Source organism: Suncus etruscus, chromosome 2 (assembly GCF_024139225.1).
Source record: "Suncus etruscus isolate mSunEtr1 chromosome 2, mSunEtr1.pri.cur, whole genome shotgun sequence".
NCBI classification, from domain to species: Eukaryota; Metazoa; Chordata; class Mammalia; order Eulipotyphla; family Soricidae; genus Suncus; species Suncus etruscus.
This window is the reverse complement of record NC_064849.1, coordinates 98,558,377-98,578,789: the sequence shown is the minus strand read 5'-3', so window position 1 is coordinate 98,578,789 and position 20,413 is coordinate 98,558,377. Positions and strand designations below refer to the sequence as shown.

The 20,413-nt window shown below is 38.9% G+C and overlaps 1 protein-coding gene across 2 annotated transcripts in view; it reads left to right on the top strand.

Annotated features, from left to right (window-relative positions):
* The window catches only part of TARS1 (threonyl-tRNA synthetase 1), a 387,157-nt gene that overhangs the window by 5,191 nt on the left and 361,553 nt on the right, over window positions 1-20,413 (top strand). Inside the window, exons 3-19 of one of the 2 annotated variants that reach the window (XR_007492361.1) lie at window positions 815-1,005; window positions 2,480-2,603; window positions 4,208-4,329; window positions 4,689-4,806; window positions 5,198-5,262; window positions 5,345-5,423; window positions 6,928-7,074; window positions 7,768-7,866; window positions 9,339-9,505; window positions 10,222-10,384; window positions 10,476-10,613; window positions 11,111-11,188; window positions 12,075-12,175; window positions 12,253-12,357; window positions 13,195-13,267; window positions 15,544-15,658; window positions 15,858-16,127. Coding sequence is in view for 1 of the 2 variants with exons in the window: in XM_049767682.1 (XP_049623639.1) it covers window positions 815-1,005; window positions 2,480-2,603; window positions 4,208-4,329; window positions 4,689-4,806; window positions 5,198-5,262; window positions 5,345-5,423; window positions 6,928-7,074; window positions 7,768-7,866; window positions 9,339-9,505; window positions 10,222-10,384; window positions 10,476-10,613; window positions 11,111-11,188; window positions 12,075-12,175; window positions 12,253-12,357; window positions 13,195-13,267; window positions 15,544-15,658; window positions 15,858-16,006 (2,034 nt within the window). In the remaining variant the exon portion in view is untranslated. Of the gene's footprint in view, window positions 1-814; window positions 1,006-2,479; window positions 2,604-4,207; window positions 4,330-4,688; window positions 4,807-5,197; window positions 5,263-5,344; window positions 5,424-6,927; window positions 7,075-7,767; window positions 7,867-9,338; window positions 9,506-10,221; window positions 10,385-10,475; window positions 10,614-11,110; window positions 11,189-12,074; window positions 12,176-12,252; window positions 12,358-13,194; window positions 13,268-15,543; window positions 15,659-15,857; window positions 16,271-20,413 lie in introns of those variants that run through there. The other variant, XM_049767682.1, reaches the window with a different exon arrangement.

The following is a 20,413-nucleotide window of genomic DNA, read 5'->3' as shown; positions in this document are numbered from 1 at the left end:
TTTTTAAATTTCCATTTGATGTGCATTAAAACAGAGATAGTCTTATATGGCGAATATAGGACAAATTCTATATTTTAACAGGAAAAGTAGGGGGTCATCTTATATGCCAGAAAATATGGTAATTTAGATTTGGGGATACATCTCTCAGTGCTCAGAAGTTAACCTGGGCTCTGTACTCAGGAATTACTCCTGAGTGGTATTTAAGGGACCACATGGATGCGTGTTGTATTTGTAGTATTTTGGGGGAACTATCATTTAGGGAAACATTAACATCTTAGGATGACATACATGATTATGACCCCCAAAAATCACAGTTCCCAAGCTGGGTGCACAGAGAATACAGATAGAAGAGGAGTTTTTCACTTTTTCTAACCACAGTCCTGTTGGCAGCCAGATGTTAATTATGTTCTTTATATTACCTTGCTAAAATATATCGAGATAAAAATTCTAAATAGAAAACATTTAATTTCGCTTTCACATATAACATTAAGCTTGGTGATTTAATTACCCCATTTAAGTATCATGGTTTTTGGGTTTTTTTTTTTTTTTTTTTTTTTTTTTTTTTTGGTTTTTGGTTTTTGGATCACACCCAGCAGCGCTCAGGTGTTACTCCTGGCTCCACGCTAGAAATTGCTCCTGGCAGGCTCTGGGGACCATATGAGATGCCGGGATTCAAACCAATAACCTTCTGCATGAGAGGCAAACGCCCTACCTCCATGCTATCTCTCCAGCCCTCAGTATCATGGTTTTTATAGCATCTTTCTTTCCTTTTATTTTGCCTAAAACATTTACTATTTACAATTTTGTCTTACAGTTGAACCCCTGGCCTGAATATATTAACACTCGTCTTGAGATGTATAATAAACTAAAAGAAGAACATGATTCTATTCTGGCTGAAAAAGCTGAAAAATACAGCAAGCCCATTAAAGTGACTCTCCCAGATGGGAAGCAGGTGGATGCAGAATCCTGGAAGACAACCCCATATCAAATTGCCTGTGGAATTAGGTATAAGCCTTGCCTGTGTATTATTGAAACTTCTAAAAATTATTATCTTGCTGAGTTTTAGATTATTAATATTGTTAATACTTCACTTAATTTATTAGGAATATAAAAATTTTAAATAATGTGCTAGGGATGAAGTGATAGTGCAGCAGATAAGGCACTTCCATGTGGCCAACCCAGGTTGATCCATGCCACCCTATATGATCCCCTGTATCTTGCCAGGAGTAATCTCTGTGTTCAGAGCCAGGAGTCCCTGAGCACTGCCCCCCAAATGAATTTAAACAGTGTGAATAGCATGTGTTAAACTTATGAATCCTACTTTATAGACAGGATTCCAAGTTAATTTCTAAGAGAGTACACCTGTTTTTTTTGTTTGTTTTGTTTTGTTTTGCTTTGCTTTTTGGTTTTTGGGTCACACCTGGCAGTGCTCAGGGGTTACCCCTGGCTTCATGCTCAGAAATTGCTCCTGGCAGGTTCAGGGGACTATATGGGATGCTGCTATTTGAACCGATGACTTTCTGCATGAAAGGCAAACATGCTATCACTCTGGCCCCCAGTACACCTGTTTTTAACCTTGCAGATTTTTAGATTTTTATTAGTTCTTTTACTTTGACCATAAATGCCACAGTCCCATTTTGTTTCACCTATTTTGGTGAAAATGTCTCCATATTGTAGTTAAAAACAAAAGACAGGTAAAGAAACTATGTGTGGAGCTGGCAAGCTAGCACAGTGGTGAGGTGTTTGCCTTACACACAGCCAACCCAGGATGGATGGTGGTTCGAATTCCGGCATCCCATAGGCCCCTGGAGCGTGCCGGTGCAATTTCTGAGCTCAGAGCCAGGAGTAACCCCTGAGTTACTCTGGGTGTGACCCAAAAACCAAAAAGAAAAAAAAAAATGAAATTAGTGTGTGATATACAGGAAAAGGAACTAATTTTGCAAATCCAAAGAAACACCATGCCAATATTAAAACTTTTATTGAACAAGGAAGAGTTCTTTCTAGTAACGGAGAATTAGATCATACTTTATAATACAGAAAATGCTTTCTTAATCTGCTTTGATTCCAGTCAGTGGATGGTGAGTTTGAGAAAACAATAGCACTTAGAAAGCATAAATGGTTAGACATATATTACTCCAGATATTAGCAAACTGGTCTCAGCTTGTTTTGTATCTCCGATGAACTAAGAGTTGTTTGTTTTTTCAAATAGAAACCAAGGCATCTGAGAAGAATATGCAATAGACTGTGTGTCTATTTCTTTACAGAAAATGTTTGTTCCCTTCTGTCTTAAAATTTTGACTTAAACACTTAAATAGTAGGGGTTAACTCAGTGGTCAGGGGATTCTAACTTGCATATATCAAATCCTGGGTTTGAACCCTGGCATGGTGTGTGGCTCCCCAAGCCCTGACTGCTTGACTATCACTCAGAAGACTTTTTAAAGAGTCTTACGTTTCTAAACCTGTGTGCATTTCTTTTAAGTCAAGGCCTGGCTGATAACACCGTAATTGCTAAAGTGAATAAAGTTGTTTGGGACCTCGACCGCCCTCTGGAGGAAGATAGTACCTTGGAGCTTCTCAAGTTTGAGGACGAGGAAGCTCAAGCAGTAAGTCTTGATTTCATATTGAATTTTAGGACAAGATTCATGTTTAGAATCTTTTGGGTCATTGCTATTGTCAATTTATTGCTATCTCATCATATTGGAAGTCTTCAAAGGGACCAACATGAAAGTGCTTACTTTATATAGTTAAGAGTGAAATTCAGGGGCCGGAGAGATAGCATGGAGGTAAGGCGTTTACCTTTCATGCAGAAGGTCATCAGTTCGAATCCCGGCGTCCCATATGGTCCCCTGTGCCTACCAGGAGCAATTTCTGAGCATGGAGCCAGGAGTATCCCCTGAGCACTGCCGGGTGTGACCCAAAAACCACAAAAAAAAAAAAAATAGTGAAATTTAGTAAGTTTACTTTCATTACACCGGTGGAGTAAAGGTTCAGAAATTTTATTAAAACTTTGATTAAAATTGTTTTATGTACTGTCATTCCGTACTTAGCAAGATGCATATATTTAGCATATTGATTTGGACAATGACCTGCCCCTTCTTGGACACTTGATTGTTCTTGTTTTTCTCATCCTAAAATACAATAAAAAATTGCATTTAGGGCCCGGAAAGATAGCACAGCGGCGTTTGCCTTGCAAGCAGCCGATCCAGGACCAAAGGTGGTTGGTTCGAATCCCGGTGTCCCATATGGTCCCCCGTGCCTGCCAGGAGCTATTTCTGAGCAGACAGCCAGGAGTAACCCCTGAGCACTGCCGGGTGTGGCCCAAAAACCAAAAACCAAAAAAAAAAAAAAAAAAAAATTGCATTTAACAAAGAATTTAAAAAAAAAATGTTTCTCCTTATTTCGTATGAAAGACTACCATATGAGGGGAAATATTTATTCTGTGTTAGTAATGAGACTTACTTTATGGGTATAATCAAGATTTGAATCTGTTGTTTTCAGGAGGTGTATTCTGGAACCATCTTATGAAAATATGAAAAATTACTTGGATACTTTATTAATCTTAAAAGCATTGAATATATCCAGACTCATGTGAATTGTCCCCTATTTAATTTCAGAGTTCATATATTTGACCTTAGATGTTTTAGTATAATATTATGAACTCAAATTGTGTCATCCAGCTGGTGTGACCCTATAGGACAAAAGCAGGTGCAGTTGTGTTTGAGCCACACCCATCTCTGCTTGGGGATACTGTGTCTATTATCACTCTGGGTTGCCCATGTACTACAAGGCAAGTAATTTGTTAGGCTAGCTCTCTGGCTGCAGATGGCAATTCTTAAGACTTAAGTGGTGTCCCAGTATAAGTGGGGCACAGTGTCTGGGATATAAAACTCAAAAGATCATGAATCATTTTAATGGAAAGATAGTCACAGTATAGATGGCTATTGTCTTCAGGGATTAGACCCATCGCATTTAATTAGTGGTGCTGATTTGAATTTTACTACTTTGAAAACAGCCAAATGATTTCTAAGATCCAAATACAGTTGGCAATTAAAACTTTTGTTTTGTGTCTGAATGACACTGTGGTTCATAGATGTGGTTTTACATATCTTGGATTTATTTATAATCTATTTTTTTATACTTCACATAACCATATTTATTTACCATGCATCTGCCCACATTTAAACCATTTCATTTTTATCTTTGTCAGGTATATTGGCACTCAAGTGCACACATAATGGGTGAAGCAATGGAAAGAGTCTATGGTGGATGTTTGTGTTATGGGCCACCAATCGAAAGTGGATTCTATTATGACATGTACCTTGAAGAAGGGTAAGTCTATAAAGTGATAATGAAACTGAAACCTGAACTACAGAACAAGTGTTGATATAAAACACATTGCTTCATAGATACCAGCTGTTCCCTCTGTTAACACTTGACATATGGAGACTAGAAGAAAACTTGACTCTTGGTGATGGGGGTGGATCTGCCTCTCTTGAACTTAGGAGTAGGGGTGAAGGGACAGTTACACGTGGGGATAGTTTCCGTGATGACAAAGATAGATTTTCATCGAAAATGCAGGGAAAAAAAATGTATGCAGCAAATCTAACATGATACAGGAACTTTATTACTTTTCCAGGTGCAGTTTGGATAGATGGAGTGGGAAGAGGGTAATTAACTTTCTTCTTCAGGTGCGTGTCCAGCAATGATTTCTCTTCTTTGGAGACTTTATGTAAGAAAATCATTAAAGAGAAACAAGCTTTTGAAAGACTGGAAGTGAAGAAAGAAACTCTGTTGGAAATGTTTAAGGTGGGTTGAAATGTAATACATGCTTTCTATATTTGAGAAATTTTTTACCATACCCAGGAGTGCTCAGGGCTTAATCCTGGCTTGGCTCAGGGGTTATTCCAGGTGGGGCTCAGGCAATCATATGGGACCTGGGAATTGAACCAGGTCTGCTGTGTGCAAGGCAAGCACCCTACCCCCTCTACTATCTCTCTGGCCTGCTCGATACCATCATACATTAGTGCTACTTGAAGTTGGCATTGTGGCTCAGTGTTCTCAGTAATAAGCTTTCTACAGTATATGCTGGCGTTTATATTCATGTAATGCCTTAATAAGGTATAATTTGGGTTATAGCTTAAATATTCTGAGGTTAAGAAATAAGGGGAAAGTTCTCAGACAGTTTTTCTTTTTCTAGTATAACAAATTCAAATGCCGGATATTGAATGAAAAAGTGAACACTCCAACTACCACAGTCTATAGGTGAGAAAATCAAATGTCATTAAATGTAATTGGTGTATCACCTAAAGTTTGTTAAAGTTAAATTTGCTTTCATTTTTTTCAGGTGTGGCCCTCTGATTGATCTCTGCCGTGGTCCACATGTCAGACACACTGGCAAAATCAAAACTTTAAAAATACACAAAGTAAGCAATCTTACTTGGCTATTGTTTTATTTTGTCGATTGTAGTTTAGGTAATGACCTGGCTATGATGTTGATTTTCATAGTTTATTTGAGCAGTTGCTGCACCTCACCACCACTGAAATGGCCTGGACCCTCATCCTCTTCAGATGTCCCCTCTAGTCCGCCTCCTCTCCCCTACTGCTGAATAATCTCAGTTTGAGCAGTTTAACTTTAAAGACTATAAAACATTATGACCTACCACAGAGAAATCTTTATGCTTTCATTGGCATTTCGTTTCTGTATATTTTCTCTTGCATATGTAAGAGTGATCTTCTACTCTTATGCTATTTACTAACTCTAAAAACTGGGCACTCTTATTTTTTTCTTTCTCTTATTTTATCCTTTGGTTCTCCAAGTGATGACTAAGCTCAGTTCATTGAAGAACACACAGCAGCTTCCTTCCTTCCTTCCTTCCTTCCTTCCTTCCTTCCTTCCTTCCTTCCTTCCTTCCTTCCTTCCTTCCTTCCTTCCTTCCTTCCTTCCTTCCTTCCTTCCTCCCTCCCTCCCTCCCTCCTTCCCTCCCTTCCTCCCTCCACCCTTCTTCCCTCCCTCCCTTCCTTCTTTCTTCCCTCCCTCCCTCACCCAGCAGTGCTCAGGACTTACTCCTAGTTCTATACTTAGAGATCACTCCTGATAGGTCTCATGGGACTTTATGAAATGTCAGGGATTGAACCCTGGTTGGCCACATGCAAGGCAGGCACCCACCCTACCTGTTTTATCATTTTGGTTCCAGATAACAAGACCTTGTAGTCAGGGGCCTTCAGGACCCCAAGAGCTTTCAGACACACGAGACTTGCTTTTGCCCTTCACTCTGCTAAGTAATCATTACCAAGTCTATACTTTACAGCCATAATAATTCTGTCAATTTTATACTGGTTCATAAATACTGTATTGGTGGTTATTAAGATATAATTGAAGCCATTCATGAAATTTAACCTTTTCAAAATATTTCTTTTTTCTTTTGCTTGTTTTCTTTTTTTCCCCCGTTTTAGTCCCTGCAATATTCAGGGGCTACTTGGAGGTCTCTCTTGACAGTGCTCTGGGGATTGTGCAGTGCTGGGGATCAAAATTAGGCATCCCACATGCCAATTCTAGGTTCCAACCCTTTAAGCCTTCTCAGACCTAGTTTTCCATTTTTGCTTAGTCAGTGATGTGACTAAGTCAGTGGTGCAAGAGTCTCTGCAGTGGGTCACAGGGCTGTGGTCTGATTGGGTCTTGAGGGGTCGGGTGGGTACATTTGATGGAATATAATCACGAGCATCCTGCTGTGTAATGAGTGCATATACTCTTATAAGGCCTCAGAGCCCCATAAAATACTTAGCATATATACCCTTCCTCTGCTGCTGTTCTTGACTTGAAGCCTGGCATGACTGACTTCCAAGTGCCTGGGAAGGGTGTTTCAGTCTTAAGTTGAATGCGATACTTACAGATGTGAGCATTGTTTCATGGGTAATTTTTGCTTTCAGAATTCCTCCACATACTGGGAAGGCAAAGCAGATATGGAGACACTGCAGAGAGTATATGGCATCTCATTTCCAGATCCTAAAATGCTGAAAGAGTGGGAGAAGTTCCAAGAAGAAGCTAAAAACCGAGATCATAGGAAGATTGGGAGAGTATGTTAAAAAAAGAAAAAAAGAAAAAATGTATTTAAACTGAGTTTTCTTCATTTTCATTTGAAATTGAGCTTTCCTGAATACTAGAACTTGCCTTTGAAGTTCTAGTTCTAGCTGTAGTTTCTTAGTAACTGTTAGATTGTGTCCTGTATAAGTGATGTCTTCTCTACTTTCACTCTCTGGAATGTGCTCGGAACTGCACTATGGATTTTATGCGAACAAATGTTGAATGTGTAAAGCGAATATAAGTACATTAAGAGAAAAATTCCCAAAACATGCAGAGCTCATGCTTGTAGACTCACATATAGAGTAAAGAGAACTAAGCCCCTGTTCCAGCCTCCTTAGAGGAACTGAACTCTGTTGAGGACTGTAGAGACAGGAGTTCGCCTTGCTAAGTTGTAAAGCAATTGCAGTTTGTGTTTTTCCTTTTTTTGGTGTGGTCCGGGGTCAATCCCAGGTCACATGCAGGCAGGGGATGCACTTTATTGCTGAACTACATCCCAGCCTCTCAAGTTACAGTTCTTTAGCATGATGCTATACACAGAAGTGTTGGCCTGTTTTATTCACATCAGGAGCAAACACTTGTTAAAATATGAGGTATCATGCCTGTATTCTGTGCTCAGGAACACTGGCCATTATGTTGATATTTTATGCATTTCACATATAATTATTCTCTATTTTCTTTTTCCCCAGGACCAAGAATTATACTTCTTTCATGAACTCAGCCCTGGGAGTTGCTTCTTCCTGCCCAAGGGAGCATATATTTATAATACACTAATGGACTTTATCAGGGTAAGTCATATGCATTGTTTTCTATAAGATTAGGGATAGAAGTTGATTTTGTTAAGTCATGTATCTGAGAGGACATATTTAAAGGAATAAATGACATTGGCATTCTGTAATTCGTGAAAATGTTTTATAAATTCCTTGTTGCTAATGCAGGATGTTGCCCGGCTGCATGTACACCAAGAGAACCTGAAGTGGCCCTCAGCACTTTACAGCTCTCTGCTTATTTATGGCAGGCAGTAGAGCACACGTGGCAGTGCTCAGGGATGACTCCTGTCTCTGCACTTAGGGGATACTCCTTGTAAGGTCAAGGGACCATGTGAAGTCCTGGTGAATCAGATCAGGGTTGGCCATGTGCAAAACAAGTGCCCTATCTGCTGTACTATCACTTCAGCACTGTCACTCCAGCACCTGCTGTTTAACTGTATGATCCATAGTTTTTTTTACTTTACTTTTTTTTTTATAGTATTGAAGCATTTGAAACATATTTATAAAGAATAATACCACCAACATCTGTGTTCTCAACACTGAATTAAAAGTTACACTGGGCTTTTATTTGCTTCTGATTTTTTTCATTGAAGTAATACATATACAGAGAGGCAGGTGAGAGAAAGAGCTTCTTTTGAAACCCTCTTTCTGGTCTATTTTGAAGTTAGTTTAGTTACTTTTTGTTTGGTTTTTGGGGTCACACGTGGCAATATTCTACACTTAGGATTTTTTCCTTAAAGCTCTTGGGGGAGCCTATCAGATGCTGGGCATTGATCCTGCCCCCTACCAACACATTATAAATTGTTTGTTGCAGATATACTTAAGTGAAGTTGCATTATGTGTATCATTCTACTTTATGTGTGTTTTTGAAAGATACCTCTGATCCCATTTATTTTTCTGTGTTAAATATTATTTGGTGATAACTACTGTCATTTTTTTCCAGACACCAGTATTATTTTTAATTTGCCTGATTTGCTCCTATATGTACTTAAGCATAAACATTTCTTCTTTGGTACAGCTTCCATTTGGAATTTCTTTTTTTTTTTTTTTTTCTAATGATTTTTATTGAGACCAATGTGAATTACAAGTCTTTCACAGTTACATTTAAGGTATATAGTCACAGTGAATTAGGGCAGTTCCTAGCCTCTGCCCTTTTCCCAGCATGCTTACCCTGTCTCCACCCATAGCCTCCTGGACTGCTGTGTAACAAGTCCCTTTTGTGTATAGTATATTGTAGTTTGGGTCTCTTAAGTCTATTGTCATTGACATTAAGTTGGGTTTTTAGGGCTGATCATTTTTTATTTCCACTCAGTTGTCCATGAGACTGATTGCCCCAGTACCATCCACTTTTTTTTTTTCTCGATTAATGAATTTCTAGATCTTCTGTGAATGAAAAAGCTTCTGAACTTGAATACAGGCAAAGAATAGCTTTGTCAACAATATTGCTCTTCTTCCTGCTTATTTCCCTGTTCTTGTTTGTTTCCTGATAGAGTGAATATCGGAAGCGAGGGTTCCAGGAAGTGGTCACCCCAAACATCTACAACAGCCGGCTGTGGATGACATCGGGCCACTGGCAGCACTACAGCGAAAACATGTTCTCCTTTGAGGTGGAGAAGGAGCAGTTTGCACTGAAGCCCATGAACTGCCCAGGACACTGGTACTCAGCGCTCTGGCTTTCTTGTCAAAATCGCTCCTGCCTTTAGTCATAGATCACTTTCGTGCCTGTTCCTGCCTGTATTAGGAGTAAGAACAAATCATGTCATTAAGAGAATCGTAGAAGAGTCTGGAAAGGCCGAAACATTATTGAAATACCATTTGTTGATGATACTTTTCTGTGTCCTCTGGACAGTTTTGACTTCCTGGAGTGTTAACAGTGAACCAGGTAGAAGGTAAAATACTGTAGATTGAATATTGCAAATACTGTAGATTGAAAACAACCAAAAACACACATTGTCAAACTCTGCTGCTAATGAATTGAGGAGGGGGGTGGTAGGAGAAAGAGAAAGGAGGGAAGGAGAAGCAGAAAGAAAGACTGACATGGAATTGAAGTACAAATCTAAATCTCATCACTGTGGATGGTCTGTATGTAACTAAAATTTCATTGTTCTGGTTCATAATTTGCCTTGAGGACAATCTTCAAATTTATGGAAATGGTTGCATCAAGAATCTGGCACAAGTCTTTTGAAAAAAATCTGTTTATTTAAGATGCTTCATTTGCTATTTTCTTTACTCAAGTGCTGACTGAGAAACATTGAGCATATACAGGGCTAGAATCAAGCAAAGCTCTCTGGCGGGTTTCCTTCAAATGTTGGAGACACAACTTTCTGTTTGGCAAAATTAAATGGCAGGGATTTTCTCGACTCTTTCCCTCAGCCTTATGTTTGACCACCGGCCACGGTCCTGGCGGGAATTGCCTCTGCGGTTAGCCGATTTTGGAGTCCTTCACCGCAATGAGCTGTCAGGTGCACTCACAGGTCTCACCCGGGTGCGAAGGTTCCAGCAGGATGATGCCCACATCTTCTGTGCCATAGAGCAGGTACACTGGGTGGGTAGGCTGGGCTGAGAAGTAGGACAGGGGTGAGAAAGTCAAGGGAAATGACCCCTGTGTCCCTTTGTTTTGTTTGAAGATCGAGGACGAGATTAAGGGCTGCTTGGATTTTCTCCGAACAGTATATACTGTTTTTGGATTTTCTTTTAAACTGAACCTGTCCACCCGCCCAGAAAAATTCCTGGGAGACATTGAAGTCTGGAATCGAGCCGAGAAAGTAAGTGGTGCAGTTCAACACATGTGAGTACTGTGGCAGTGAAAGCAAGACCAGCCCCTTTCAAAAGGAGGAAGCAGTACCTCAAGTGATAATACAGTGGAGAGGGTACTTGCCTTACTCTTGGACAACCCTGGTTCAATCCCCGACATCCCATATGGTCACCTGAGCATTAGTGCCAGGAATGATCCCTGTGTGCAGAGCCAGATGAAGTAACTCCTGAGCATCACCTAGTGTGGCCCAAAAACAAAATAAACAAAACCAAAAAAAGGAAGCAAAAGAAGATCAGAAATTGGTCTTAATATGGCATTGCTCTTTCTATGTGATTTTATAGTTTAGGAAATGGTTCCATGTTTTTTCAGTTGTCTCAGTTATCTTTAGGAATTACAGATAATTCAAATTGTCAGATAATTGCCCAAAAAATAATTATAGTGTTTAGTTAGAATAAGAGAAGTTACAAATGAATAGAAATTAAAATTATTTTTGCTTTTTATCCTTAGCAACTTGAAAATAGTCTAAATGAATTTGGTGAAAAGTGGGAGTTAAACCCTGGTGATGGAGCTTTCTATGGTCCAAAGGTCAGTATCACTCTATAATAAGTAATGTGAATTATATTGTTGTGTAATAGAGTAATAAAATGAGTTTTATTTTTAAAGTGAGCCCAGGAAGCTATCACAGGTGGTACACCTCCAGCCTAGTATGTGTAAGGTCCCAGTTGCATTCCTGATACAATCTTAAGCACTGCCAGGTGTGGCCCCTCCCCTTCTCAACCCTTCTATAAATATATTGTTAAGGGATTGGAAAGATAGCAAAGTTGGGTAAAGAGTTTTCCTTGGACGTGGCCAGTCTGAGTTTGATCTCTAGCATCCCATATGGTCCTGAGCATCCCCAGGAGTGACTGACCCTTGATCAGAGAGCCAGGAATAATCCCTGGGCACTTCCGGGTATGTCCAAAATTATTTTTAAATTTTATTGTTAGTTACAAAAAGAAAAAACAATGAGAATGTAGCAGTTGAATTCAAATGTTTTAAATACCTTTATTTATACAATTTGTTTACAAACATGATTGTAGTTGGGTTTCAGTCGTAAAAAGAATACCTCCCCTTCACCAGTGCAACATTCCTATCACCAATGCCCCAAATCTCCCACCTCCCTCCCTCCTCCCCCCACCTCCACCACACCCCCGCCTGTATTTGAGACAGACTTTCTACTTCCCTCATTCATTCACATTGTTATGTTAGTTGTCAGTGTAGTTATTTCTCTAAATGCACTCACCACTCTTTGTGGTAAGCTTCCTATCATGAGCTGGACCTTCCAGCCCTTATTAGTTGAGCTTAATTTTAAATAGTGCATATCATTTTTTATTAAATCATCATGAGATAGTTAAAAATTATTGATAATTAAGTTCGTTATACAAGTTTCAAGAAATGAATATGTTAAAATAATCCAGTCTTTGCTTCTTAGATTGACATACAAATTAAAGATGCAATTGGGCGATACCACCAGTGTGCAACGATCCAGTTGGATTTTCAGCTGCCCATCAGATTTAATCTTACTTTTGTTAGGTGAGTTGCTGGTGTCTACTCTGAATATATCGTTCTCTAAAAATAAACATTTTATACATGCATTTTTTTCTTTCTAGTCATGATGGTGACGATAAGAAAAGGCCAGTGATTGTTCATAGGGCCATCTTGGGGTCAGTGGAGAGAATGATTGCAATCCTCACGGAAAACTATGGTGGCAAATGGTAAGTTTTTGGTTTGGACCAATGTTTTCCAAAACAGACAGTAGAAGCCTCAGGTGCAATTTGGGGACACTTTCTCTTTGTTTTAAGGAGATATATTTTGGGTGCTGAGTGGTTTGATTTTTGTTTTGTTTTTCTGAAAAGTCATAAATCTGCTAAGTAAAAGACATAAATTTAGGGAGCTCTAATCTGAAATGTGTACTAATTAGTTATGTGATAAAGAGAAATATTCAAATCAGTTGCTTCTAATTATGGATAAATGTTCACTGAAAAGTAAAAAATAATTTGGGCTGGAGAGATAGTACAGTGGGCAGGGCACTCGCCTTGCATAAGTCTGACCCGGTTTGGTCCCGGGATCTTATATGGTCCCCCAAGCCAGCAGGAGTGATTCCTGAGTGCAGAGCCAGGAAAAACCCTTGAGTACCACCGAATGTGTCCCCTTCCCCAACAACAGCAAAAAAAAAAAAAAGGAAATCAGAACCCAGGCCTGAGAGATAGCACAGCTGGTCAGCGGATGATCCAGATTATTCACTCCCATCACTACTTGTCTCCCATTCACCATCAGCAGTGACCTCCGAGCTTCTCTAGGTATAAATCTGACTCTTCCCCTACAGAAAAAGAATGTGTTCTTTCTGTCAAAGTGTGACATGTTCTTAACAATGTGAGTTTCCTACAACCAGATATTCCTTTAGTCTTTATTGGATATTGAGTAGAAAAGCCAAAGTTTTTGAAGTGCCTTGTCTATTTCAGAAAAAAAATATTCAAGGATAGACTAAGAAATGCAGCACATTGATGTATGAGTGTTCAAATGCTCATTGAGAATTTCCTGTTTTTTTGAAGGCCCTTCTGGCTGTCTCCTCGCCAGGTCATGGTTGTTCCAGTGGGACCGACATGTGATGAATATGCCCAGAAGGTACTAAACGCTTTTTTCATGTAGGACTTCTTAAAATAAATGTCTGTCATTCTGCTTCTTAAATCTCATACATTTTATATATTCTTGATAAATCAAAGTTTTGTGATAGTGAGAAATGTTACTGTTGTCAATCTGTCCTGAATAGATTATATTACCTTTCTCTGTGATCACATTTGTATAGTGTCTAAATATATTCATATACTTAATGTTTAGTATTAGCAAATAGGGAATACCTCAAGATTGTATGTAAATTCAAGTGCATAAAGCAAATTGCATAGAGACGTAGTAGTGAAATATAAATGATTAATAAAGATAGAAAATTTGATTGTGGTTTAACTTATAGTCACTGAAATAAAATCTGGTGTTTCTTTGGAAAAAGAAATATATTGGAAACATTGTTTTTTGAAGAGTCATGTGATAGGGTTTAGAGCTTACTCCTGATTTCCTGCATACACATCACTTACTCCTGATTTCCTGCATACACATCACTTCTGCAGGTACCTGGCACTATATGTGGTGCCCTGGATTAAGCCCAGATTGGGTGTGTGTAAGGCAGCGTCTTGCCCCCTATACAATCTCACTGGGCTCTAGAAACACAGACTTAAGATTTTGGGAAGGGAAGGAAAACTGAGCATAAGAATGTTTAACATCAGGCTGAAGAGATAGTTTAGAGGGCTGAGTGAGCACATGCTTTGCATCTAGAAGATCTGGGTTCAATCTTCAACACCACATGGTCCCCCAAACACAGAGTGGGAAGGAACAGCCACTGAGCACAAAGCCAGATGTCTAAAAACAAAGTAGTTTTAGAGGAGGTAGATAGCTAACTTCAAATTCTTGATTCCAGAGCTTCTTGATTTAATCTTTGGTTCTAATATCTTATTTTGCCTTATTTCAGTTAGTTCACATCCTTTTAATCAGGAAGTCATTGTTTAGAAATAAATTTTTTTTAAATATTTCTCAATCCTGATATTAAAAATTCAATAAATTATTCTTGCAGAATTTTTATGCAGTTATTAAAAAAATAATTGGTTTATGCTGTCCGTGTTTTGTTTCAAAAATAAATTGTTCAAGAGGCTGAAACAATACAACAGTGGGTAGAGGACTTGCTTTTCATGTAGCCAGCCAGAGTTAAATCCCTGGCATCCCATATGGTCCCCTAAAACCATCAGGAATGATCCCTGAGAGCCAGGAGTAAGTTCTGAGCACCACTGGGTATGGAAAATAATAATTAATGCTGCAAAGAACCATGGGGTTAGTGTGTGTGCCTGACATGTGTCCAACTCAAATTCAGTTCCCAGCACCATGTGATTTCCCCATCTTCTCCAGCTGTAAGCCAGAGGTTCCCAGTATTGCTAGGGTGGCTGGGCAGCAGTGCATCCACAAGTCCCTGTAGGGAACTAACAAACCCATTTAGCTGAGAATCATTAGTGAGAACTCCTCCCAAGACTCTGAGCATCACTGAGTAGACCAGCCCCACACTCCCTGCAAAATGTTACAAACTTAACTGTAGTAGTGAGGGGGTCTCTGTTACTAATTAGAGCAATTAAATGATGTTCTCGGTGCTAGAGAGAGAGTACAGTGGATTAGACTCTCACACATTGCTTAACCTGTTCAATCCCCAGCAACTCTTAAAGCTCTCTGTGCCTTACCGTGGGGGTGAGGGGAGCTATCAGTCTGTCCCCACTGATCCCTGAGTACAGAGCAAGAGTAAGCCCTTATCACTGCCTATCACTGCCTGGTATGGCCCCAAACCCTCCTCCCTCCAATAAAAGTTCTCTTATAGATTGGGTATTTGTTATTACATTTCATGAGACAATTTATTTCCTGAATATTATATAGTAAATGTTAAGATGTGTTTATGGGAAGGCTACTTTTATATTGTATGTTTTTATGTTTGTTTGTTGTTGTTGTTGGTTTTGGGGGTGCACACTGGCAGTGCTCAGGGTTTACTCCTGGCTCTGTTCTCAGAAATGGCTCCTGCCAGGCTCGGGAGATTATACTGCATGTTTTAATAGAGCTGATTAAATTTACTTGATTGCTTGAATTCTTCTGGTTTTTAAGGATTTTTAAAACATGTTAAAAGAAAACATTTTTTAATGTAGTCACAATTATATATTTTAATGTAACACAAAATAATGATATATGCTATCATATCTTATGGCTCCTTTTAAAGTAGCTTCCATGACTCTCGCACATTGAAATTGTATGTTATATAAACTCATTCAAGGTCAAAGAGCTGTTTTAAAGCTGAAGAATTTATGTCTCTGTCTGAATAGGTCCGGCAAGAGTTCCACGATGCTGAATTCATGGTGGATGTCGATCTGGACCCTGGCTGTACTTTAAATAAGAAGATCCGGAATGCACAGTTAGCACAGTATAACTTCATCCTGGGTAAGGCAGGAAGGTTGCTAAAAACAGCTGTCACTCATTAGGCAAACTCAGAGATAGTGAGACTGAGACTCGAGGACAGTTGCCGGGCTCTGCATGGCCACCTATGTCCAGTCAGGCCTGCAGGATTGCATTGGGGGGGGGGGTCTCATATCATTGCAGTTTGACTATTAATAATGAACTTTCCTGTGCTTTGTTTTAGTTGTTGGTGAAAAGGAGAAAGGCAGCGGGACAGTCAACATCCGCACACGAGATAATAAGGTCCATGGGGAGCGCACCATCTCCGATACTATTGAGAGGCTCCAGGAGCTAAAGCAGTCCCGCAACAAGCAGGCAGAAGAAGAATTCTAACAGAGAGATGTGCCCAGTGGGCCGAGTAGGCCAAATCAGGCTGTTTATGTAACACAAACTAGCTCCTCATTTTGGAAATCATCAGTTTGTCCTAAACTTGAACTGACTTGACTTGATATGCATAGGTGATTGCTGGGAATCAATTTTTTTGACTGCAGTTGTAGGCTGCATGCATTTGAAGGTGATGAATAAAAGAGGTGCATTAATATGATTATTGTCTTAATTAAATATTTCAGCACTGGAAATAAAGGACATGAAACATGAGTAATGCTTCAGTGTGATGTGGGAATGTTTTGGGGTTTATTTTTTCTAAATTCAATGTAGTTGCAAAATTTCAAGTTTTATTACTGTAACAAGTGATTGGTATATAAAACAAATCTTATTGATTTAAGTTTGAAGACTACCCTGTTCTTTGGGTATGCACGCACAGTCAGAACACATGAGTGTGATTGATTATCTACCTTTATTACTATAGAACAAATGTGATATAATGTGGGTGGAGACAGGCATACAGTGTCTAATGTGTTCTCCTGGGGTCTGACTGGGTTTCTGATTCTCATAGCATAAGATTTTGTAAGAGACATACAGTTTCTTTTTTTTTTATATATACTTTATTTAAGCACCGTGATTACAAACATGATTGTAGTTGGGTTTCCATCATAAAGAAAACACCCCTTTCACCAGTGCAGCATTCTCACGACCAATGCCTCCATCCTTTCCATTCCCTGCCTGTATTCAAGACAGGCAGATATACAGGTTTCTATTTTATTATAAAGCTTTTAAAATAAGACCAGCCATAGATCTAACTACATACAAGAGGGTAGCTACACAATTTTATAGTAAAGAATGAGTCTTAAAAAATAGATGGCATGGACAAAAGAGTGGAGTACAGAAGAATGAGACAAGTAGAGCACTTGTCTTGCACATAGCCAACTCGGGTCCCCTGAGCATTGTCAGGAGTAATTTCTGAGTGCAGTCAGGAGTAACCCTTGAGCACTGCTGGATATAACCCCAAAACAAAGAAACAAAGAAATAGATGTTTATAGCCAATCTCTTGGCAAGAGATATCTTTGTTATATGAGTTCCCTATTCTCTAAAGGATAATTTTCTTACTTAACCAGTGAATGGAAATTGAGAGAATACCACAGAATAAGGAATTCTTTATGTGGGTTTTTTTTTTTTTTTTTTAGGAGCTAAATCTAGTGCTCAGGGGCTATTTCTGGGGTCATATTGTAAAGCATTCTGTAAAGCATGCATGGGAGCCCTTTGGCTATCTTTCTGTGTTATTAATTCATCTTCAATGCACTTTTCTGACCAGGGTCTCCTCAAAGCCAATCAATTGGATAGATCAATCCTCATTTTAATAAAGGAGATAAGATCTTTAGTCAGAGGGATTTTATTGTTGGAAACTATAATTAAGCCTTACTTATGGCTGTCTTAACAGCTGTTGGTAGATTTTTAATTAGAAAACTAATTTTATATTTAAATCAGAACTCGATATTGTCATGACATCAGAATGATTGATTTAATTTAAAACAGTATATTAGGGCTTTTATTTTTTTTAAGTTCACAGTGTCTTGACTTGGATTTTTCTTCAAAAATAAAGAATCATGAAATTATCAGTGGTATGTAATCCAAAGATCTAAATATAGTTTAGCTAGATATTTTTGTTATCTATTTTACAATTAAAGCAACAAAAGGCTCATGAGTTAATCATTAAAATACTTGGGGAAGCTGTGTAAATGTTTTTAAGGCTTAAGAAGTACGTATAATAAAGACAGATTAGCAGTTCAGGATATCAAAATTTCTTGGTAATGAACATGTGGAATCATAGGAGACCCCTAATTCTAAGGTTCTCAGAACTGTGAACTTGTCTCAGCTCAACTCTGTACAGTTAAGTTTTTATTTCTCCTGGAGGTTCTGTGGAGACCATTCGTTTATTTTTGTTTCCATCTGTTCTGTTCTGGTGTGTTATTTGAAAGAATGCAAATATTAAGGCCTTTTTTGAGCCTCTCATCTACTGAGAGTTTCATGATCTTGGTAATCAAACAGAAACAGTTGGGAATATTGACAACACAGTTAAATACCAGGTGGTCAATGTGTGTACAAAAGAACAAAATCAAATTCTGGAAGGACTGATGAAGTTGAAAGTACTGAGCCTGAAGGTGAAGGTTAAGACACATAGACAAGGGTAAATGTTGAAGGGGCTATAATTGTTGGCAGATTCAGATGTGAACCCTCTTATGTCCCAAGATTCCCCTTTCCCTCTTCACCTTTACTATTGTGCTGGGTGGGTACCTGCTTCTTGCCTATATAGAAAGATGAATGCTAACCCTGTGCTGCTCAAACTACTGGGCATGAGAATCATCAGGAAACCTGAAAATGCAGACTGTCTCTGGGCTGGGTCCTGCAGAAATCTATGGTCACTCCCATTTAATGTTCAGAGATAACTTTGGGAAAGCCTTGATTTTCTGCTCTGATCTTCCTATTGTCTCTACCTTTAAGAATCAATAAATAATAATAATAATAATAATAAAGAAGTTCATACTACTAAAAGGCTTATGAAGAAACCAGCTCCTGTCCTCTGACCTTCATTGAATCTCCCACCTCCACACAACCAGTTTTAGTCATGCTGGCATATAGCTCTGGCTCCTGTTTCTAAATATTACATACAAAGCACTTTGATTTTTATGTTTTGAAACCAAATAATTTTATTTAGGATAGAGAAAAGAGAACCCTGCAAAGCAAAAGGAAAATTAACACATCCCCATTTGGGATGTGGGTGATCCTCCAGAATGGAAGTACCATAAAGGAAAATTGCACATCCCAAATGGAGAGTAGGAGGAGATTTCCATGAAGTGCATCTCAGTCACCACTTTTGAGCCTCTTCTTGGGGATGTTTGGGTCACCCAGCAGTGCTCAGGCCTTACTCCTGGCTCACTCCTGGCAGTGCTTGGGGGGTCTGTATGGGTTGCTGGGGATTGAACCTTAAGAGTATTTTCAGTTTTAGAAGATGAAAATCAGAAATCATACCCTGTCATTTTTATTGTCATATTTCAACTTAATTCACAATAGGTATTAACATATTTAAAATTATTTAATTATCTAATATCTAAAATTATCTAATATCCTACAAGTCTATGTTTTTCTAGTACAACTTTGGGTCGGTTAGAATTAGTCTTTTTTACAGGGGAAGGGGTGTTGTGTCACACCCATCGACACTCAGGGTTTACTCCTGGCTCTGCGCTCAGAAATCATTCCTGGCAGGCTAAGGGAACCATATGGGATGCCAGAAATTGAACCAGGATCTGTCCTGTGTTGGCCGCATGCAAGGCATGTCCTACCACTGTGCTTTCTCTTTAGCTCCTGGAGTTAGTCTTTTTGAAAATATTTGTATACCTGATTTGAGCAGCCTCTATTAAATACCTGTTATTAAACTTTTTCCCAAATACAAAACTTGTTTTCCTGGTTTTATTAAGATTCAGTTGCTGGGCCTGGAGAGATAGCACAGCGGCGTTTGCAGAATGTCCATTTTGTACTCTGCCCTTTTGCACACCCCTACAAAAGCTCATTTTTCTTTTTAACTCTCTCACCCCCTACCATCATTACTCCACATTTACCCTTTTTAACTTCAGTACTGCAGAGGCCTAAGTCACAGACCAAAGTGGTGCACTGGAGTTAACACCCCCGAACTATTTCAAAAGGAATAAAATGGACATGTATATTTTTTCAACATTTTATGTGTGTTTTCTTTGACAGCTATACATCTTGCTGAATATTTTTTTATACAGTGATGATTTTCCCCATTTTTTTAATCTTTTTTTTTTCTCTTTGTGAACTGTTCAATAGGGAATTTGATGAAAGAGTCCCTCAGTTTAATTTTTATGTTTGAACCAAGTCACGGGTATTGTTGAACATGTTCTTACGCCCCCATATGCCCCAATAATACCAAGTGGCTTTATTTCTTGTTTGCATAGGCACATTAAAACGGGAAAATACTATACATACAAATAAGTTCTTATCTAATAGAGATGGGAACACACAAATCTTGTAGTGCAATGGGACCTTATACCCTGAACATTGACAGAATGACCTGGCACAGGCCTCAGATGAATGGGCATTCTCCATTCACCCCTGATCTAGTAAAGCCATGTACGAAACATCCAAGGTTGTCTATAACATCACCTGGAAGCAATCCTCTACCGGGGATGACCTTACCGCTACTCTAACATTGACCTACACAAAAGAGACCTCCCTCAACACTGAGAAGACTTAACAACAACAATGACCTTCTTACTCGACAGGGCTTTCTGCATTGCCCTTTAATTGTGAGGTAAAACAAGAGGATGCTCCACACCAGCCTGACTTTAATATAGGGTATGCAGATTCCAGGATCATTAATACAGA